Source organism: Pipistrellus hanaki (genome assembly GCF_964339955.1).
Source record: "Pipistrellus hanaki genome assembly, chromosome: 18".
In the NCBI taxonomy this organism is placed as follows: Eukaryota; Metazoa; Chordata; class Mammalia; order Chiroptera; family Vespertilionidae; genus Pipistrellus; species Pipistrellus hanaki.
The window spans coordinates 26,320,388-26,337,180 of record NC_140520.1 but is presented as its reverse complement, the minus strand read 5'-3'; the positions used below and the strand labels follow the sequence as shown (position 1 = coordinate 26,337,180).

Sequence of the window (16,793 nt, the reverse complement as noted above, 5' to 3'; positions counted from 1 at the left end):
CGGTTTGGCTCAATGGATAGAGCGTCGGCTTGGGGACTGAAGGGTCCCAGGTTCGATTCCGGTCAAGGGCATGTACCTTGGTTGCGGGCATATCCCCAGTAGGGGGTGTGCAAGAGGCAGCTGATCGATGACTCTCTCTCATCGATGTTTCTAACTCTCTATCTCTCTCCCTTCCTCTCTGTACAAAATCAATAAAATATATATATATTTAAAAATAAAATAAATAAATAAAGGTGATTAAATGTAACACACACACACACACGCACACACACACCTGAAGGGGTACCTGGGATAATGGAAGGAGTCTTAACTTGGGGTGGTGAACACACAATAGAGTGTACAGATAATGTATGGTGGAATTGTGCACCTGAAACCTGTATAATGTTGTTAATCAGAGTCACCCCAATAAATTCAATAAAAGGGGGAAAAAACCGAACTACATATTTTTAGTCACAGAAGGCTAAAAGGAAATTTAAAAATAAAGATTCTCATCTAATTATAAAATGAAACATTATAGAAAAATTCAAAATGACGGTATTGATAATAAACTATTATATTTAATTTAGTTAAAATAAAATATAAATTACCATTGATATTTCCTTCACCCAGCAATACCTGCTGATACTATAGAAGAACCCCTGAGAGATTGTTCTAGATCTCTTTGGGTTCATGTTTAGGCAAGACTTTTCTTTTTTTTAATGAGGAGTCTGTACCACCCCCTCCCTTGGTGATCCAGGATTTTAAAATGCTGACAGTCAGCAGTTCATACTTATTTTCAGTTCCACATGACGTTTTCAAACCCATTTCCTCTCGCTCTGTCCCCAGCAGAGGCAGAGAATGCTTCCACAGAACTCAACCCCTGCACCTAAAGCCTGATCTTTCCTGGTGTGATTCAACCAGGTGTCTTCTCCTTGGCGTTGGAGTCTCATTTTCCAATTATTTTATCACTTGGAGATATTCCCTGGGACCTTCGAAGAGGCTGAGAGCAAGGCATATTTTTCTGTAACAACCAGTCCACCGGGTAATCTGGCATTAGGGACATCTGGCATTCCTGACGGCGGGAGGCCGGGCAGATGGCTTCGGGGGCTTCCTTCCACTGGTGACCTCATGGGCCTCTTTCTTGGGCCTGGATACGGTTCTACGTGTGTCAATATTAATGAGCTTTACTGGCTGTGTGACTCAGGAGTGTGGTTCCTAATAAAAGCCACGCCGCGAACGGTAAAGGGAGTTCCAGGAATTTGCTGGTTACTCATTGGTGGTAGGTCAAGCAGGGAAAATACAGGCCCCCTGCCCACTTCCTAGTCACCTCTCCCACGTGCACTGCAAAGGGGATGGTTACAGAGAACGGTCTGGGCGACCCCACATTGCCCCTGGCAATGCGCTCCCCAGCAGGGGCAGGGGAATGTGCTGGGGGTTGGGTTCCAAGGAGCTCTGGCTTCGTGGGGGCTGCTTCCCGCAGCGAAGAATGGGGCTCCAGTCAGTTGGGGCTTGCCCAGGTTGCCCCCTCCTGGTTTCCTGGTTTCTTTCCAAGGCAGCCACTTTTTAAGCATGGTGTTGTTGAAGTTGTGCATCGCCGCACGCGTACCTGGGAACCCGAGGGACGCGTTGGTCCTGTGCTCCCGGCTGAACCTCTCTAGAGGTGGCTGGGAAGCAGAGTGGGGGGGTTGGGAGGGGGGGCCTAGGCAGTGGCATGACAAAGTGGTCAACTTTGGCAGAAGCAGTCAGGCACTGGCAAGCTTTTGCAGAAACGGCCTGGACTATTCTGTAGAACACCTCCCCTAATTGCCCCTCCATTCTTTGCAAACTTTCGCCACCCCTTTCATTCATCTTCCTCTGTGTCTTCTTCCCCCCCCCCCCCCCCCCCCCCCCCCCGCCCCACTTCCCCCTTAAGGTCAAATCACTTCTCCCTTCATTCAAAGGGAGCCTGAAACCACCTCTTCCTGGAAATCTCCCCTGCCTGACTAGAACAATGAAACCCTCTGCCCTCCTTCCACACTAACCGCTCTCCAAGAACTTCCCCTTTGTTTCCACAGAATGTCAATGCTGCAGCTTATTTATTGTGGACCATGTTTTACACAGATTCTCAGGAAGGACATAATAGGTGATGGCTTTCGAGAAGTCCCATGGCGTCTCACTGATGTGCAAATGACCGCAACACATCAGAGCAGCCAACTAGTGCTGCTGCTGTACCTGTGGCTCTGCAGGAGGCTGCTCAGAACCTGAAGGTCTGCATTTCCAGTGGTGCTGCTTATACTTAGCCAGATGCTTCTGTAGTAGTTACCAACAGGTATTTACTGACAGCCTACTACAAGCTAAGCATTGTGTTAGATATGGAGGATGGGGTGCCTATTGAAAGTTTAAAAATATATATGTATATATATTTTTTGATTATTTATTGATTTGAGAGAGGAAGGGAGAGAGAGAAATACAAACATCAATGATGAGGGAGAATCGACTGGCTGCCTCCTGCACACCCCACACAGGGGATCGAGCCCATAACCTGGTGTGTGCCCCGACTAGGAATTGAACTGTGACTTCTTAGTTCATGGGAGGTCAATCACCGAGCAACTCCAGCCAGGCCCATTGAAAGTTTTTAAGACTATGGCAGTGGCCCAGCAATTGGATGGCCCTAAATCCTAAAGGAGCCAAGCTTCTCTGCCAGCATTCACACCCTTGGATAACCCCCACTTCCACCATTTTTTAAATTGAACTTATTGGGGTGACATTGGTTCACAAAACCACACAAAACCATTGGTTCACAAAACCAACACATCATCTGCAGTGTGCCAGGATTTATAGGTTGATGCTCAGCCACTGAGCCATGCCAGCTGGGCCATACCACATCTTTTTTTTTTTTTAATATATATTTTATTGATTTTTTACAGAGAGGAAGAGAGAAGGGATAGAGTTAGAAACATCGATGAGAGAATCATCGATCAGCTGCCTCTTGCACACCCCCTGCCGGAAATGTGCCCGCAACCAAGGTATATGCCCTTGACCGGAATCAAACCGGGGACCTTTCAGTCTGCAGGCTGACACTCTATCCACTGAGCCAAACCAGTTTCGGCAATACCACATATTTTTTATTGACTTACTGTTTCTAGATTGTAGCTATTGTAAATAACACTGCTAACATAGGGTGCAAATATTCTTTTGAATTAGTGTTTCAGATGTTTTGTTTTGTTTTTTGTGTTGTTTTTTTTAATACATTCCCAAAAGTGGATTCACTATGTCAAAAGGCATTTTTTAATTTTTTGAGTTTTCCAGTGGCTGCACCTGTCTGCATTCCCACCAGCAGTATGTGAGGGTTCCCTTTTCTCCACATCCTCACCAACACTTCTTATTTGTTCCTTTATTGATGGTAGCCATTCAGACAGGAGTGAGGAGGTAATCTACAGCTCTCAGATGATTAGTGACACTAAACATTTTTTTATGCCTATTGTCCTATTGGTCTCTTTGGAGACATGCCTACTAACATCCTTTGCCCAGTTTTTAACTGGGTTGTTTGTCTTCTTGGTGTTGAGTTGTATAAGTTCTTTATATATTTTGGAAATTTAACTCCTTATCAGATGTATCATTAGCAAATATGTCCTCCCATTCAGAGGGTTCCCTTTTCATTTTTTAAATCTAAGCTGGCCTGTGTCTTGCTTTATGAATAGAATATAGAAGTAATGTGCCAGTTCCAAGCATAAGCCCAAGAAGATTTGCAAGTTTTCTGCTTTTGTAGTTTGGGCAGCCCTGAGCTACTACTTATGGAATGATTTGTTACACAAAAATTGATGCCAAAACAAATAAACTATAATTCCTGAAAGCAGGAGAAGAGTATATGATCTTCCAAAGTGGCTTCACGATATTTTGATAAACCAAATACTTAGAAATTTAATAATCAAGCAGAGTCACGGTACTAGCAGGCCTTTTGAACAACCAGCCTACACCAAGTTCTTGGTTTAAAACAATAACCAAGTGGTTATTTGCTCACAGTGCTGTGATCCGAGTTGGCTGGAGGCTGGGTTCAGCTGGGACTTGGGATTAATGGTTTTTGAGAATTAATGGTATTTTATTAATGGTAATTATTAGTATTTTATTACTGACACATGGTAATTATTATTTTATACTGTTACCTTCAGCAAATAAATTTATAAGACTGTATCCAAACATTTATAGGAAAATATTTTTGTAAATTCTGAGGCTACAGTAAATATTTTATATGCTTGTTTTAAAAATATGCTGCTTTAAACAATTCTGTAATTCATACAATTAATGGCCTTTCACCCAATTTTGCTGCAATGTTACAGTTGTTGGCTTTACTCAACCCCTTCCTTTGGGTAATCTTGTATCTTGAATAAAAGAGTAGAATGAATTGTGATCTCATGTAGCTAGAACAAATCTGACAGTGAGGTTCAGATATTTTTTTCAAATCATATTTATAGGGAGATACGAGATAAAAGTTTTCTGGGGGGAGCAGCACACAATGGTTTCTGAGAATTCTGAGGCTCTCATGTAATACCTTACCTAGAGCAGGGAACCACAGGCTTATCTGCACATCACATATATCGTTTGGCACCTCTCCAGAGTGTAATACCTTCACAGACTACACGGGGGTGAACTTGGTCATGGCCCCTTTGTTGACACATCTCAGCTCTTCCCTCCCGTTTTTTTTTTGTTGTTTTTTTCTGACTTAGATAACAGCAGGGAGAAGGGGAGATGGGCAGAGTCCCCAGCAAGTCCGGTGTTTCAGGGAGAGCAAGTCTGGGAGTGCTGGGGGTTAGGGGCGGGGGTCATAGAGTCCATCACCCAAACAGAGAATGCAACACTTATTTATATTTCTGAACTTTTGACCCCTGTCAGTGTGAGACAAATGAGGATTCATTTTAGTTAGAAGTATTTCTCCTCTGTCAAATCTGAAAATCTCCTTTAAAAGAAAAATTCATTGGGTTGGGCTTATACCAAAGAGAAAATGCAAGTATTTACATTTGCCAGTAAATTACAGCAATTTCTTAGTGTTCCATCAGTTTCCGAAACCAGGCAAAACTATTTCTCACCAACAGCTAATTCCACAGAAATCTGAAAACCCATGAGTTTCAGTCTCATCTTCCCTTTGGGTGCCTGGAACCCCAGCAACAGTATGGATTCCCCCTACCCCTCCCATTCCAGTCCTGGGCCTTTCCCTCCGCCCCCTCACTGTCACACACCGCATTCCCAGCTGCCACTGATGTCTCTTGTGACTAATGGTCGATGCTAGTGGGCAGGGTCTATGCTTTGGTTCACTCGAGAAGACCCACACACCTTCGCACACTGTTATGATTCATTGACTATTTGTAGAATCAAAGGTGTGATTTGTAGAGAGCCCCTGGGAAGGCACTTGGGCATTTCTTTACATTGTCAGCTGAATCCAGGGTCGAATCCAGGGTGGTAGGTAAAGCCACATAGCTGGAAACACATCCTGCCAAAAGGCAGAAGTGTTGTCAGCTTGACCTTCACTTCGGCCCAGGTGCTGGGAGTGGGTTTTATTATGTAAATCCAGCCAAGCACCAGGAATGAATACAATTTGGGCCCACCCAAGAATGCAAATAATCTCGTCTTGACTTTTAGTAAAACTTCCTGGTATTTGGGGTATAAAATTAAAAAAACAACAACGCTGTTTCAGCTCTGGGTCACTGTCTCTCCATCAGAAGAGAGCAGTGGTCCCACCCGGTCCCTGCTTTTTACTTCCATTTCTGTGTCTGTCTTTTTCTTTCATTTTCTCAATCCCCAGCTGCCCCTACTCAGGAACTGGACCGCTCTCTAGCCGCACTGGATGGGGAAAAAAGAAAAATATTTACAGTGATTATAAAAAATGATTTGAAAATATTGTTTGGTATGTGACTGGGACGATCACAAGGCTCTGAAGCTGGATGTGTGGGACCTGGAGCAGAGGTGCCCTGCAAGTTGGCCACATGTTATTATTCTGTCACTGCCATCCCCTAGTTTTTTGTTGTCTTTTTATATTTTATTGATTTTTTACAGAGAGGAAGAGAGAAGTATAGAGAGTTAGAAACATCGATGAGAGAGATGACATCAATCAGCTGCCTCCTACACACCTCCTACTGGGGATGTGGAATCAAACCTGGGACCTTTCAGTCCACGGGCTGGTGCTCTACCCACTGAGCCAAACCGGTTTTGGCCCCTAGTTTCTTTTCCTTTTTTTCCCCCTTCCCTTTCAGTCCCCTAATTTCTACACTCCCACAGGAACAGAGCTGGGTTGATATGGCATACACAGAGATCAGAGAGAATTCATACCCACACTCATGTGAACCTTTTTCCCTATAAAAATTTTTTTTTTTTTCCTCACAGGGAAGGAAATAAAGTTAAGACATGCAGGTCATAGCGTCCCCTCTGATTTTCCTACCTGGTCTTCTGGTGGTGATGCTCAACTGTAAAATGGTTGAAAGAAAAGGAGCTTCAAAAGTGGGAATAAAGGAATACGGGGGTTCTTATCAAAGAAAGGGCTACTGAACCAGCTGGTGCTCCAAAGGGCAGAGGGGGGGGGGAGCGCTGAGGGGCTGTTGGGGTGACTCAGGCAGCTAGGAACCTGAAGAGGTCACCACTGGCTGTGTCATGGAAGAACTAAACCTCAGAAGAGTTTGAAGGAACAACAAGAAAGAAATGCTCAAGTCTCAGATACCAGGGACTAGTGAAGAGGGGCATGTTCCATCAAGGTGACGAGAGAGGCAGAAATGGACAGAAAACTCCAGTGCGTCATGGCAGAGGAAGTGGCCACAGAGCCACACACATGGGCAGCGAGGGAGGCCCTGCAATCCACTTGAGCCCAGGAGCATGGGAGCCATTCTCTGAATGGGGCTAGCTGAGGTGATGCTAGGCGGCCTGACCCTTCACAGGCACAGACAGGAGCTGCAGCAGGGGACCCCGAGGAGCCAGGTCTTCCCTGGCTCCCCCAGACCACCCAGAAGTCAAGGAAATGCAGCCACAGGAAGGAGGGTCGGAGGCAGATGTATCTCTAGCATCCGGAGTCAGTCTGAGGGGTGTGAATGCCACCCTCTTCTCTGATCAGGCAGGGAACTGGGGACAAGGCTTCAAGCTCGAATAGCCATAAAATGAGAATTCTAATTCAGACAGTTCTCCTAGTGATTTGCCCTCAGTCCTTTAAACCCCACCTCCACCCCCATCCCCTGCAAAAGTAAGCCCATCTTCTAAGCTGAATTAATAATGAGCATGGCCCAGCCAGCGTGGCTCAGTGGTGGAGTGTCAACCTATGAACCTGGAGGTCACAGTTCAGTTCCCGGTCAGGGCACATGCCCGGGTTGCAGGCTTCATCCCCAGTGGGGGGAGTGCAGGAGGCAGCTTATAAATTCCACAAGTCATTTGTGCCTGAGATTGTGACTTGGGGGAAGTGATGTTAGAAATTTGAAATATAAAATCATTCATTCATTCAACTAATAGCAGCAAAGGGTCCACAGGGTATAAGCAACGCAGAGATACAGCAATGAACACAAGAGGACTCTTCAACTCTGAAGCTTCAAATAAATAAAATATTGATTTCCCCAAGTCCTTTTATATAAAATCCCCACAAACCCTTCAGTGGTTTGCCAACCTTTTACACCACCGGTTGGCGACCACAGCTTTAGAAATATATATTTTTTCTTCGTTTTTGTACACAGTGGCTTGATAATAGAATCTACTTGCAAAACAAATAATTGGGGGGGGGGGGGGGGGGGGGGGGAAGGAGTCGGGGGAAGAGCTCCAAAGAAACCCAAACTAAATGTCTCAGCTAAAAACAGACACTACAAGTCTTATCTGAAATATACTGAGATCATGGAAGCCTCTGGCATATAATTTATGTCTTAATTCTCAATGATACGAAGATAGTTTCAAAGACAACTTATACTCACTTGCATTTGTGTTAGTTTTAAATCAATTAAAAATCAAATTTATTTTTATGCAACTATTTTATGCACAAAATTAAAAGAATCAAATGTATAAGGCTTATGTCAACCACACACACACAAAAAAAAGCAGTTCCTTGGCTTACTTCCCTCCCCTAGATTCATTCACAAAGTTAACTACTTTCCACTTTCTTAGCTGTTTTTCTCCTAACCAGAATAATATCCAAAAGGTGCTCTCCCTTGATTCAGCTATTTTAGAAATAGGCGCTGATGTCCCATTGTGATGAACACTTCATCCCCAAACATTCCCATTTCGTTGCTGATATTCAGCGGTCACACATTACCACAGCAAAATTAACTTCTGTGCTAGGCAGGGCAGACGCTTCCTCAGTGCCCTCTCCAGGCCGACCTGCCTGCTCCAGTTCCTGTGCTGGCACACCCTGGCCTTCCCCAGCACCCAGCAGCTAAGGGGGCCCTCCAGAACCCCGCTCCAGTGCTTGGACCACTACCCATTCTGACTGTCCAGTGCCTGTGCCACATTCATCTTTAATACCCAATCCTCTGGCCTTCCCCATGTAACTGTCCCAATTTCCTATTGAATTCATATTTGGGATGTTCATTATTATGCTTATATAGACTGTTCACTGTGGTCAATCTCTAACTGTGATTACATTTTTCTTGTACAGCTTTCTGCAAAGAATGCATGCCTGGTTTTTTAATTTTATTTTATTATTCATTTCTTTGGACACCTGAATATAGACTGTTCTAACTATGGAGTGAAACTTTGGATTTGCTGAGGGACTTCAAGTTTCAGCTGTCTGTCTGGGGGTTTTAATATAGAACCTGACCTGGTTGGTGTACGTAAGTGGTTAGCATCAGGCTGTGCACCGAAGATTCTCGAGTTCGATTCTCAGCCAAGGGCAACATACCTGGGTTGTAGGTTTGATCTTAGCCCCAGTCAGGGTACGTGTGGAAAGTAACCAATCGATGTGTCTCTCTCACATTGGTATTTTTCTTCTTTTTCTTTCTCTCTCTCTTCTCCCTCTGCTCCCAACCACTCTCTAAAAAAAACAAAAGCAAACAAACAAACAAACAAACAAAAAACAATGGAAAAAGTATCTTCAAGTGAGAATTAATAAAAAATTAAAAAAAATAGAACAAAATTTTTTTATTATACAAATTTCCAAACAGATACACGAATAGAAAGAATATATCTAGCACACAGATTCAACATTATCAAGATTTTTACCACATTTGCTTAAGCTATTCCTTTTCCTTTCCCCTTTGCTAACATATTTCAGAGCAAGTCCAAGACATCAAGCTCACTAAATAATATGCATCTCCGTATGTATCATTTTAAAAAGAGAAACATTTTCTTTTATAATCAGAATGCAATTATCTAATCTAGGAGAATTAATAATTCTTTTGTTTGCAACAATTCATACAGAATTATATACTATAAAAAAACACTGCCTTAGAATAACAATATTCTGTAGCCTCAAACAATTAAAAAATAACTTAGTACATTCTAAAATGCAAGGTACTGAGCTTCCATTCAACTAAAGCTGAGTTTAAAAATGCCTAAGACAGCCCTGACCGGTTTGGCTCAGTGGATAGAGCATCATCCTGTGGACTGAGGGGTCCCGGGTTCGATTCCAGTCGGGGGCATGTGCCTTGGTTGTAGGCACATGAAGGAGGCTGCTGATCGATGTTTCTATCTCTCTATCCTTCTCCCTTCCTCTCTGTAAAAAATCAATAAAAAAATACATATATTTTTAAAAATGCCTAAGACAACTCTTAAAAAAACAGTATAAAAATTTTAGTCATTGCACATTTTAATAAAAAAACAAAATGCTTTATACAAATATACAGATCTCAAATTGTAACATTAAAATACAGAATACCATAAAGTGGCTATGTAAGTTTTCTTAATTGAGATAGACTTTCTGTCACATTTTGACATTTAACACATAATAAACACAAGAAGCAGAGATTTCCAACATCATGATTAATAAATTCCTTTGCAAATGAATGAAGGTATAATCATTAAAAGGGGAAACGGTTGGCAAGTTAGACGGCCCTGCCTACACTGTGTTAGTGTGAGTAAAAGACAGCAGGAGTTATAAGGAACTGTAGATAAATATTCCAAGTATGGGCAATATAGCCTTTTCAGACTTCTACCAATGATTATAGCCTTGATATAAACAACCTTAAAAATAAAATAGTTCAGTATGATTATATCTATATTTATTCCACATGACAATTTCTTAATGTATTACTCTGATATATATTTTTGAACTGGAGTCATATACAAAGAAATAATGAGAAATCCTTTAAAAATATTATTCACAAGTCAAATTATGCTTAAAAATTAAAAGGTCTATGGAAAACAAAGTGTGGGCAAGAAATATTGTAAGAAATTCTTGCACAAATAATAGCTGTCTTGTCTTATAACACAAAATAAAAACAAAACTTCCTACAATTATACTCACAGATCTAAATTAGTTGAACTAGTGACAAAGTCAAAGCTGGTCTTTCATTTGCACATTCATTTGATAAAAGAAATCACATTGAAAACAAAAAACACCAAAAAAACAAAACAAAACAAAACAAAAACCCTCCATGTGTCCCAGTGAAGAACTGGTGATTCCTCTCAGCACTTAAATGAAGACAACTGTTACACAGCTCTTTTTAAAAGAAAGCAGTAGATCCAGAAAACTGACAGAATGTTACGCATAAAATTCCATAAAAGCAGCCAAGAGTTGATGGCATTTTAGGACAGTAAAAGACTGTACTGTTTATACCCATTGATGGGCTTTGTGCCAACATTTTAAAACTATGCTTTTCATCAACTATAGACGAAACATTGAGGATATACAATATTACATCATACCCCAGGACAGAGTTATTACATCTGTATAAAGAAATCACTAAAGAGTTACTTGTTATTTTAAATGAAGTCCTGTCTAGGCATCAGACTTTAATCTAAATGATGACAGCCTAATTTCAACTCCCGAGATAAACAAAAATAGCTTACGTATCAAGATTAATTCTCTTTGGCCGCAATGGATACCATTTTCTCTGGGGGCAGTCTTTAGTTTGCTTTCTTTTCAGTACCACGTTAGTGGTTTTGCTGGTAGAAGTCTCTGTTGGTGTGGTTTCTATTTGTGTTATAAAGTTCTCAGGTTTAGCATCTGGCTCCTTATAACCACTGGAAAAGACTTCTTGGTGGATTCTCTGGAGTTGGATAACAGGCTGCATCTTTAACACTTGGGAAAATCCATCTCCTTGTTCAATTAATGCAGGCAAGGACTTAAAAAGTAAACAAACAATAATACTCAAAATTAATCTCAGGTTGAAACAAATACACAGGGACAGACACAACACTCTAGAATTTAATTCTATGGGTCCAGGCTTTCGTTAAGACCTAAATTTTGGGGTTGTATAAAACTTACCCTTTTATTAGTACAGAAGATATTAAGACTCCAATTTGATATGCTATATACTATAGCGGGTAATAGTATAAGCTCAGGAGCCAAATAACTAGTTTAAATCCTGGCTGAGTTACTTATTTGGGAACTCTAGTTAACCTCTCTGTGCCTGTTTCTTCATCTGTAAAATAGGGAATTAGCAGTATCTATCTCATAGGGTTATTAGAAGGATGAGGTAACATAATATATGTAAAGCAGTTAGATGGTACCTAATCCATGCTATCTGTTCACTAAATGTTAGCCAGTATTATTATTCAAAATTGTTTGTTGGACTGCTAACTCTCAGAACTCAAAAATATAACCAAACTTTAAAGAAGCCAGGTATAATACTGGCACACAGTAGGTATCTAATAAATGGTAGTTATTCTGAATATCACTGTTGCTTAATTAAATCATTAATGACCTATTTTAAAAACTACTAAGAATTCCTATTACAATAGACTAACACAGATGTGGCTGCTAAAAGCAAATACCTACCTACAGATTTAGTTCATTTTATAATTTTTTAGCATATAGCTTTTACCTTCATGGCTTCACTGATCTCCTTTGCTACTGTTTCTCCTCTGCATCTCAAATTTTCCACACGAGAGGCTGCAAAGAAACCGCCAAACAGTATTTTACATTTTTAAGTCTAATAACATCATAAAAGACATGTAGATGCTACCTAGATAAACATCTGCCAGGACTATTCACCTTAGCTCAAGCTTTCTTAGGATAGTTTAAAATCTATTAAAACAAGTGTCCCTTTAAATTTATCTAGATACTTAAGAAGACTAAAAAACATAAGAACAGTAGAGTAAAATTAATAGTTATACACATAAGATGATAGACAACAAGAGTTGTATTATGAGTAGTCTTAACACTGTGACTCCAGAAGGAAGCATGTTTGTTCCATATATTGTTTACCATTACGTTTGACATCTTTAGGCCCTATCATCACATTTAAAATAAACATAGGCTAATATTTGATATTTGTACTATTCTGAATTTTATAAAAATAAAACATATTTGTATTTTAGAATTTGTATTCACACTGCATCCAAAGATACCTTAAATGGAATTTCTGGAATAGATTGTCAGTAGTATATTAATTTTTCTTTTCTTACTTCTTTGATGCTTTTTAAATTCCAAATACATTTTATTTTATTTTAATCTTTGTTATAAATGTTCACAGCTACTTCATAACAGAACTGCATATTCAATTATGGAGGTATAAAACTTAAACTCCATGAAAAACCAGAAATATGAAAAATCAGTCCATTATGAAATTGTCTACAAGTTAGTTTTTAGTCACTAGAAATTTCCTCTTTTTATTTCCAGTGCCCTGACTGGGAATCAACCCCGAGACCCTTCGGTGCATGGGAGCATACTCTAACCAGCCAGGGCAGAAACTTCTCAGTCTAGGCGAACAAGTACATAACTATGTTAGAAGGACTAACTTTATCAGCTTCAAGAGACTGGCAAGTAAGTCAAGAAAATAACTTCTTCCATAGCTGCTATTTTCCTTTCTGACTTTCCTTAGCTCAAAAAAGTGAGAACACTTCTAGAAAAAAAGGAAACGAATAGTAAAAGCAAATGAGAGAAAGTAGGCACTCAAAGTTGAAAGCAGGCACTGAGAGAGCAGGCACTTGAAGGTAGTAAGTAACATGACGGGCTCAAGAAAGGGTTCTTAACCTTTTCTGTTACCAGAAGTTTCTTTTGAAATCCAGTGAAGCCTATGGACCTCTTCTTAGAATTTTTTTTTAATGTACTGTTTTTTTTAATTGAGATATAATTTTCATACAGTGAAATGTATATTTTAAGTTTAGCATTCAATCACCTTTAACAAATATATACCAGGATGGACATTTCCATTACTCCAGAAAATTCTTTTGTTCCCCTTCCCCAGTCAACTTTCTCTATAAGAAGCAACCATTCATGTGATTTCTATCATTATACATTAGTTTTGCTTACTCTAGAATTTCAGAATGTTTTAAAATAAAATTTTAAAATATGATTATTTAAAAGTTGTATATGTAATATGTGTCCCTTTACTAGTGATTTAAATAACATCATCAAGTGGCAGGTCTGATAATTACTGTCATATGAAAATAATGAGTATAAACAATATTGTGAAGTATCTGCAACAACTGAAACTGAAAATATCTGTGGCTTCTGGTAGCAAAAAAAGTTACAGGTATGGCTAGTAATACCACCATTTCCTGTATTCTAAATGGAAAGAAAATGCTAAATTTCAGTTTGAGATTAGTAAAAATAGCAATGTAATTGCTTCCCAAGTCTATAGTCCCCTATAGTCTAACAATTATATTTATTGTACACATGAAAATGCAATGGGCATATTACTTGAAAATATATTTAACACACTGTTTAAAAATAAATTTATCCTGTTTCCCAACTATGCAGACACTCCACATTCTAGAGCAAAGTCGAGGTACATGTGTTAATGTGTGTGGATATAAAGTCATCAAGCTGTGCACTGTATGTACACCCTAATGCAGTATATACATGCACACACAATAACAAAATCTTTTTAAATATTTACTCTAGAAAACTGTCCTACTTTTATGTATAGGGCAAGACAATCATATTCTTCATTTGAATCTATCATCCTAGGTATCCTTAATTTTTTAAGAACACGTGCTACTTTTCTTTAATTGTCTATAAACCCATACTGATGGACAATAGCTGTCCTCCATCTGCTGCACAAGCAATGACAATGTAGAAAGTACCAAGAGTAGTTTGGGTTTGTGTGTAAAAAGGAGTTAGGCCCCAGGCTTGGATAATTACAAACATATGCTCACATAAATGTCTGGTGGAATATTCTAAAATTGTGCTGGACATATAAGACATTCAGTATTCTTATCTTCTGACTACAAAATGCCAGTTGTACCTCCTCCCCCCAATTACTGTGGTTAACCCAACACTTTCCAACCCCCAATTTTTCAAAATATATTTTTATTGATTTCAGAGAGGAAGGGAGAGAGAGAAGAGAGATAACATCAATGATGAGAGTCATTGATTGGCTGCCTCTTGCATGCCCCCTACTGGGGATCGAGCCCACAACCCAGGCATATACCCTTGACCAGAATAGAACCCAGAATCCTTCAGTCCACAGGCCAACTCTCTGAACCCCCCTTTTTTCAAAAGAACTACTAAGGGGCAGTACTGCCTCCAGTGAGAACCAAGGTGTTCGTTCTCTATCAGAACTTGCCTGGGAACAAGAACCTCATTCTCTCAATTTTGGACTCCCCAGTGTTGAACACAGAGCTTGACATGTAGAGTGATCCATACATATGATGGACAAGGCTATGATAGAGGGTTCTGTGGAGGCACAAAGGAGGGTGAGGTTAATCCAACGGAGAAATTGAAAGGAGAGTAAAAGCTTCACAGGTGTTATAAAGAGTCACCTTAAATGGAATTGATGCTGGAGGCTGGAGAGGAGGCGGGATAGGAAGTAGGGTGGAAGAGAAAGTGCTATACCAAAACAAGAGAATAAATCAAGAAAGAAGAAAACACAGGAACCAGGAAACATGATTCAAAACATTAGAGAAGGAAAGGAAATTCCCAGGCTGATGAGGAAAGGAACAGACAGGATATAAATTTTGCCACCAGGCCTAGAGAGCAACATTCCAGATTAGAACAGGAAGACAAAAGGCTCCCAGAGGAATACCTCAAGAAAAAGAAAAAGATTGATAGTTAACCTGAAGTTATCAAATGGATTTGATGGATAACCTGAAGTGTTTACCACAGTGAGAGGAATTTTACAGTCTTACGGGAAAAAATTGATAGACATGAAAGCAAACAAAGCAAACAGAAAACAAAGCAATTAACATTACAAATGTTAATACTAAGTACTACTGTTCTTGTGTTCTTGTTTTTGTTTTTTATTATAAAAGGAGAGATTAAAAGTGAATCAGTATAGATTATTCTTTTGAGAAACTAGGTTATAAAAAGGAGTTCAGAGAAGAGAAACACAATGGCATAAAAACTTTCCCTCACTGATCCTCTGACAGCTCATCCCTATAGTAGTATGAGCTGGCATACATAATCAATCTTATGTAATACCTTTAGCAACCAACCCTGTGAGGTATGCAGGTTTCATCAGCCTCCTTGTATAGATAAGGAAACAAGCTGCAAGAGCTGAAAAATGTACCCAGAATTGAACAGAAGTGGAATCATACTTCCTAGAATCCAAAACACTTGCTCTTCTATATTCTATAAATAACTTTCCAAAACATCACTTTGTCAAAAATCATACTATATTCATAAGAATAAAATCTAAAAGCGGTAAAAAAAATTAGCTGCAATATAATGAAATCCTCTTTAAAAAAAAAAAAAAGGTTTTTATTGATTTCAGAGAGGACGGGAGAGGGAGAGATAGAAACATCAATGATGAGAGAATTATTGATTGGCTGTCTGACTCCTACATGCCCCCTATGGAAATTGAGCCCTTGATCAAAATCAGACCCAGGACCCTTCAGTCAGAAAGTTGACACTCTGTCCACTGAGCCAAACTAGTTTATGGCATGAAAACCTCTTGAAATAAAAACATATTATGCCTAGTAAAGAATTAAAAATAGAACAATTCTTTAGTTAAATCCATTTTAACTATTAATATTACAGTACCTTTAAGTTAAGTGAATTAAATTCCTTTGATTGAAAACTAAAAAGAATGAATTTTAAGAATAAAGCCAAATACGCAGAGATTAAAAATATAATATATAAGGGGGAGAAAAACAAATACAAAAATGATCACTAAATATGTGACTGTGTTATCTGTAGATGCATCAAAAACATTTTCCAACATTAATATCTGCTTCAGAAATTTCAAAATATATAAACTTTTCATTCACTCTCTCGAGATTATTTTATAACTAGTAAGAACCTTTAGATACCCCTGGTATACAAACACTTGACTCAAGACTGTCTCCATGCTGATGGCTGGTTGCTGCCCTACAAGAGATGGAGCCACACACATTCCCAACGCCTTTCTCTCCACAGCCTTGATGGGAACATCTTCATGGCACCACTATTTACCCTCTCATCATAAACAAAGGTGTTTATTTAGACAACATGTAGTAGAACTAATGTGCATCTGAAATGAGAAATTCCTAATATTTTTCATCACAAATATATTAGTTTAGCTATTTGATAAGTTAAGCAGGTCTTTAAAGGTTAGCCTAAAAACTTACCCATTTATACCACCACTAGAGGCCCGGTGCACAAAATTCGTGCATGGGGGAGGGGAGTTCATCAGCCCAGCCTGCACCCTCTCCAATCTGGGATCCTCTCACAATCCAGGTCTGCTGGCTTCCAACTGCTCGCCTGCCTGCCTTCCTGATTGCCCATAACCACTTCTGCCTGCCAGCCTGGTGACCCCCTAACCATTCCCATGCCAGCCTAATTGATGTCTAACTGC

The 16,793-nt window shown here is 39.7% G+C and overlaps 1 protein-coding gene across 3 annotated transcripts in view; it reads right to left on the bottom strand.

Annotated features, from left to right (window-relative positions):
- Nucleotides 1-16,793, bottom strand: part of NSL1 (NSL1 component of MIS12 kinetochore complex) — a 45,253-nt gene that overhangs the window by 12,706 nt on the left and 15,754 nt on the right. The window contains exons 5-8 of one of the 3 annotated variants that reach the window (XM_084865570.1): nucleotides 11,898-11,965; nucleotides 10,921-11,195; nucleotides 8,813-8,944; nucleotides 637-1,585 (exon numbers count right to left, since the gene is read on the bottom strand). In XM_084865570.1, the coding sequence (XP_084721696.1) occupies nucleotides 8,842-8,944; nucleotides 10,921-11,195; nucleotides 11,898-11,965 (446 nt within the window). In that variant the 3' untranslated portion in view covers nucleotides 637-1,585; nucleotides 8,813-8,841. Of the gene's footprint in view, nucleotides 1-636; nucleotides 1,586-8,812; nucleotides 8,945-9,028; nucleotides 9,626-10,920; nucleotides 11,196-11,897; nucleotides 11,966-16,793 lie in introns of those variants that run through there. The other 2 variants (XM_084865569.1, XM_084865571.1) reach the window with 2 other exon arrangements.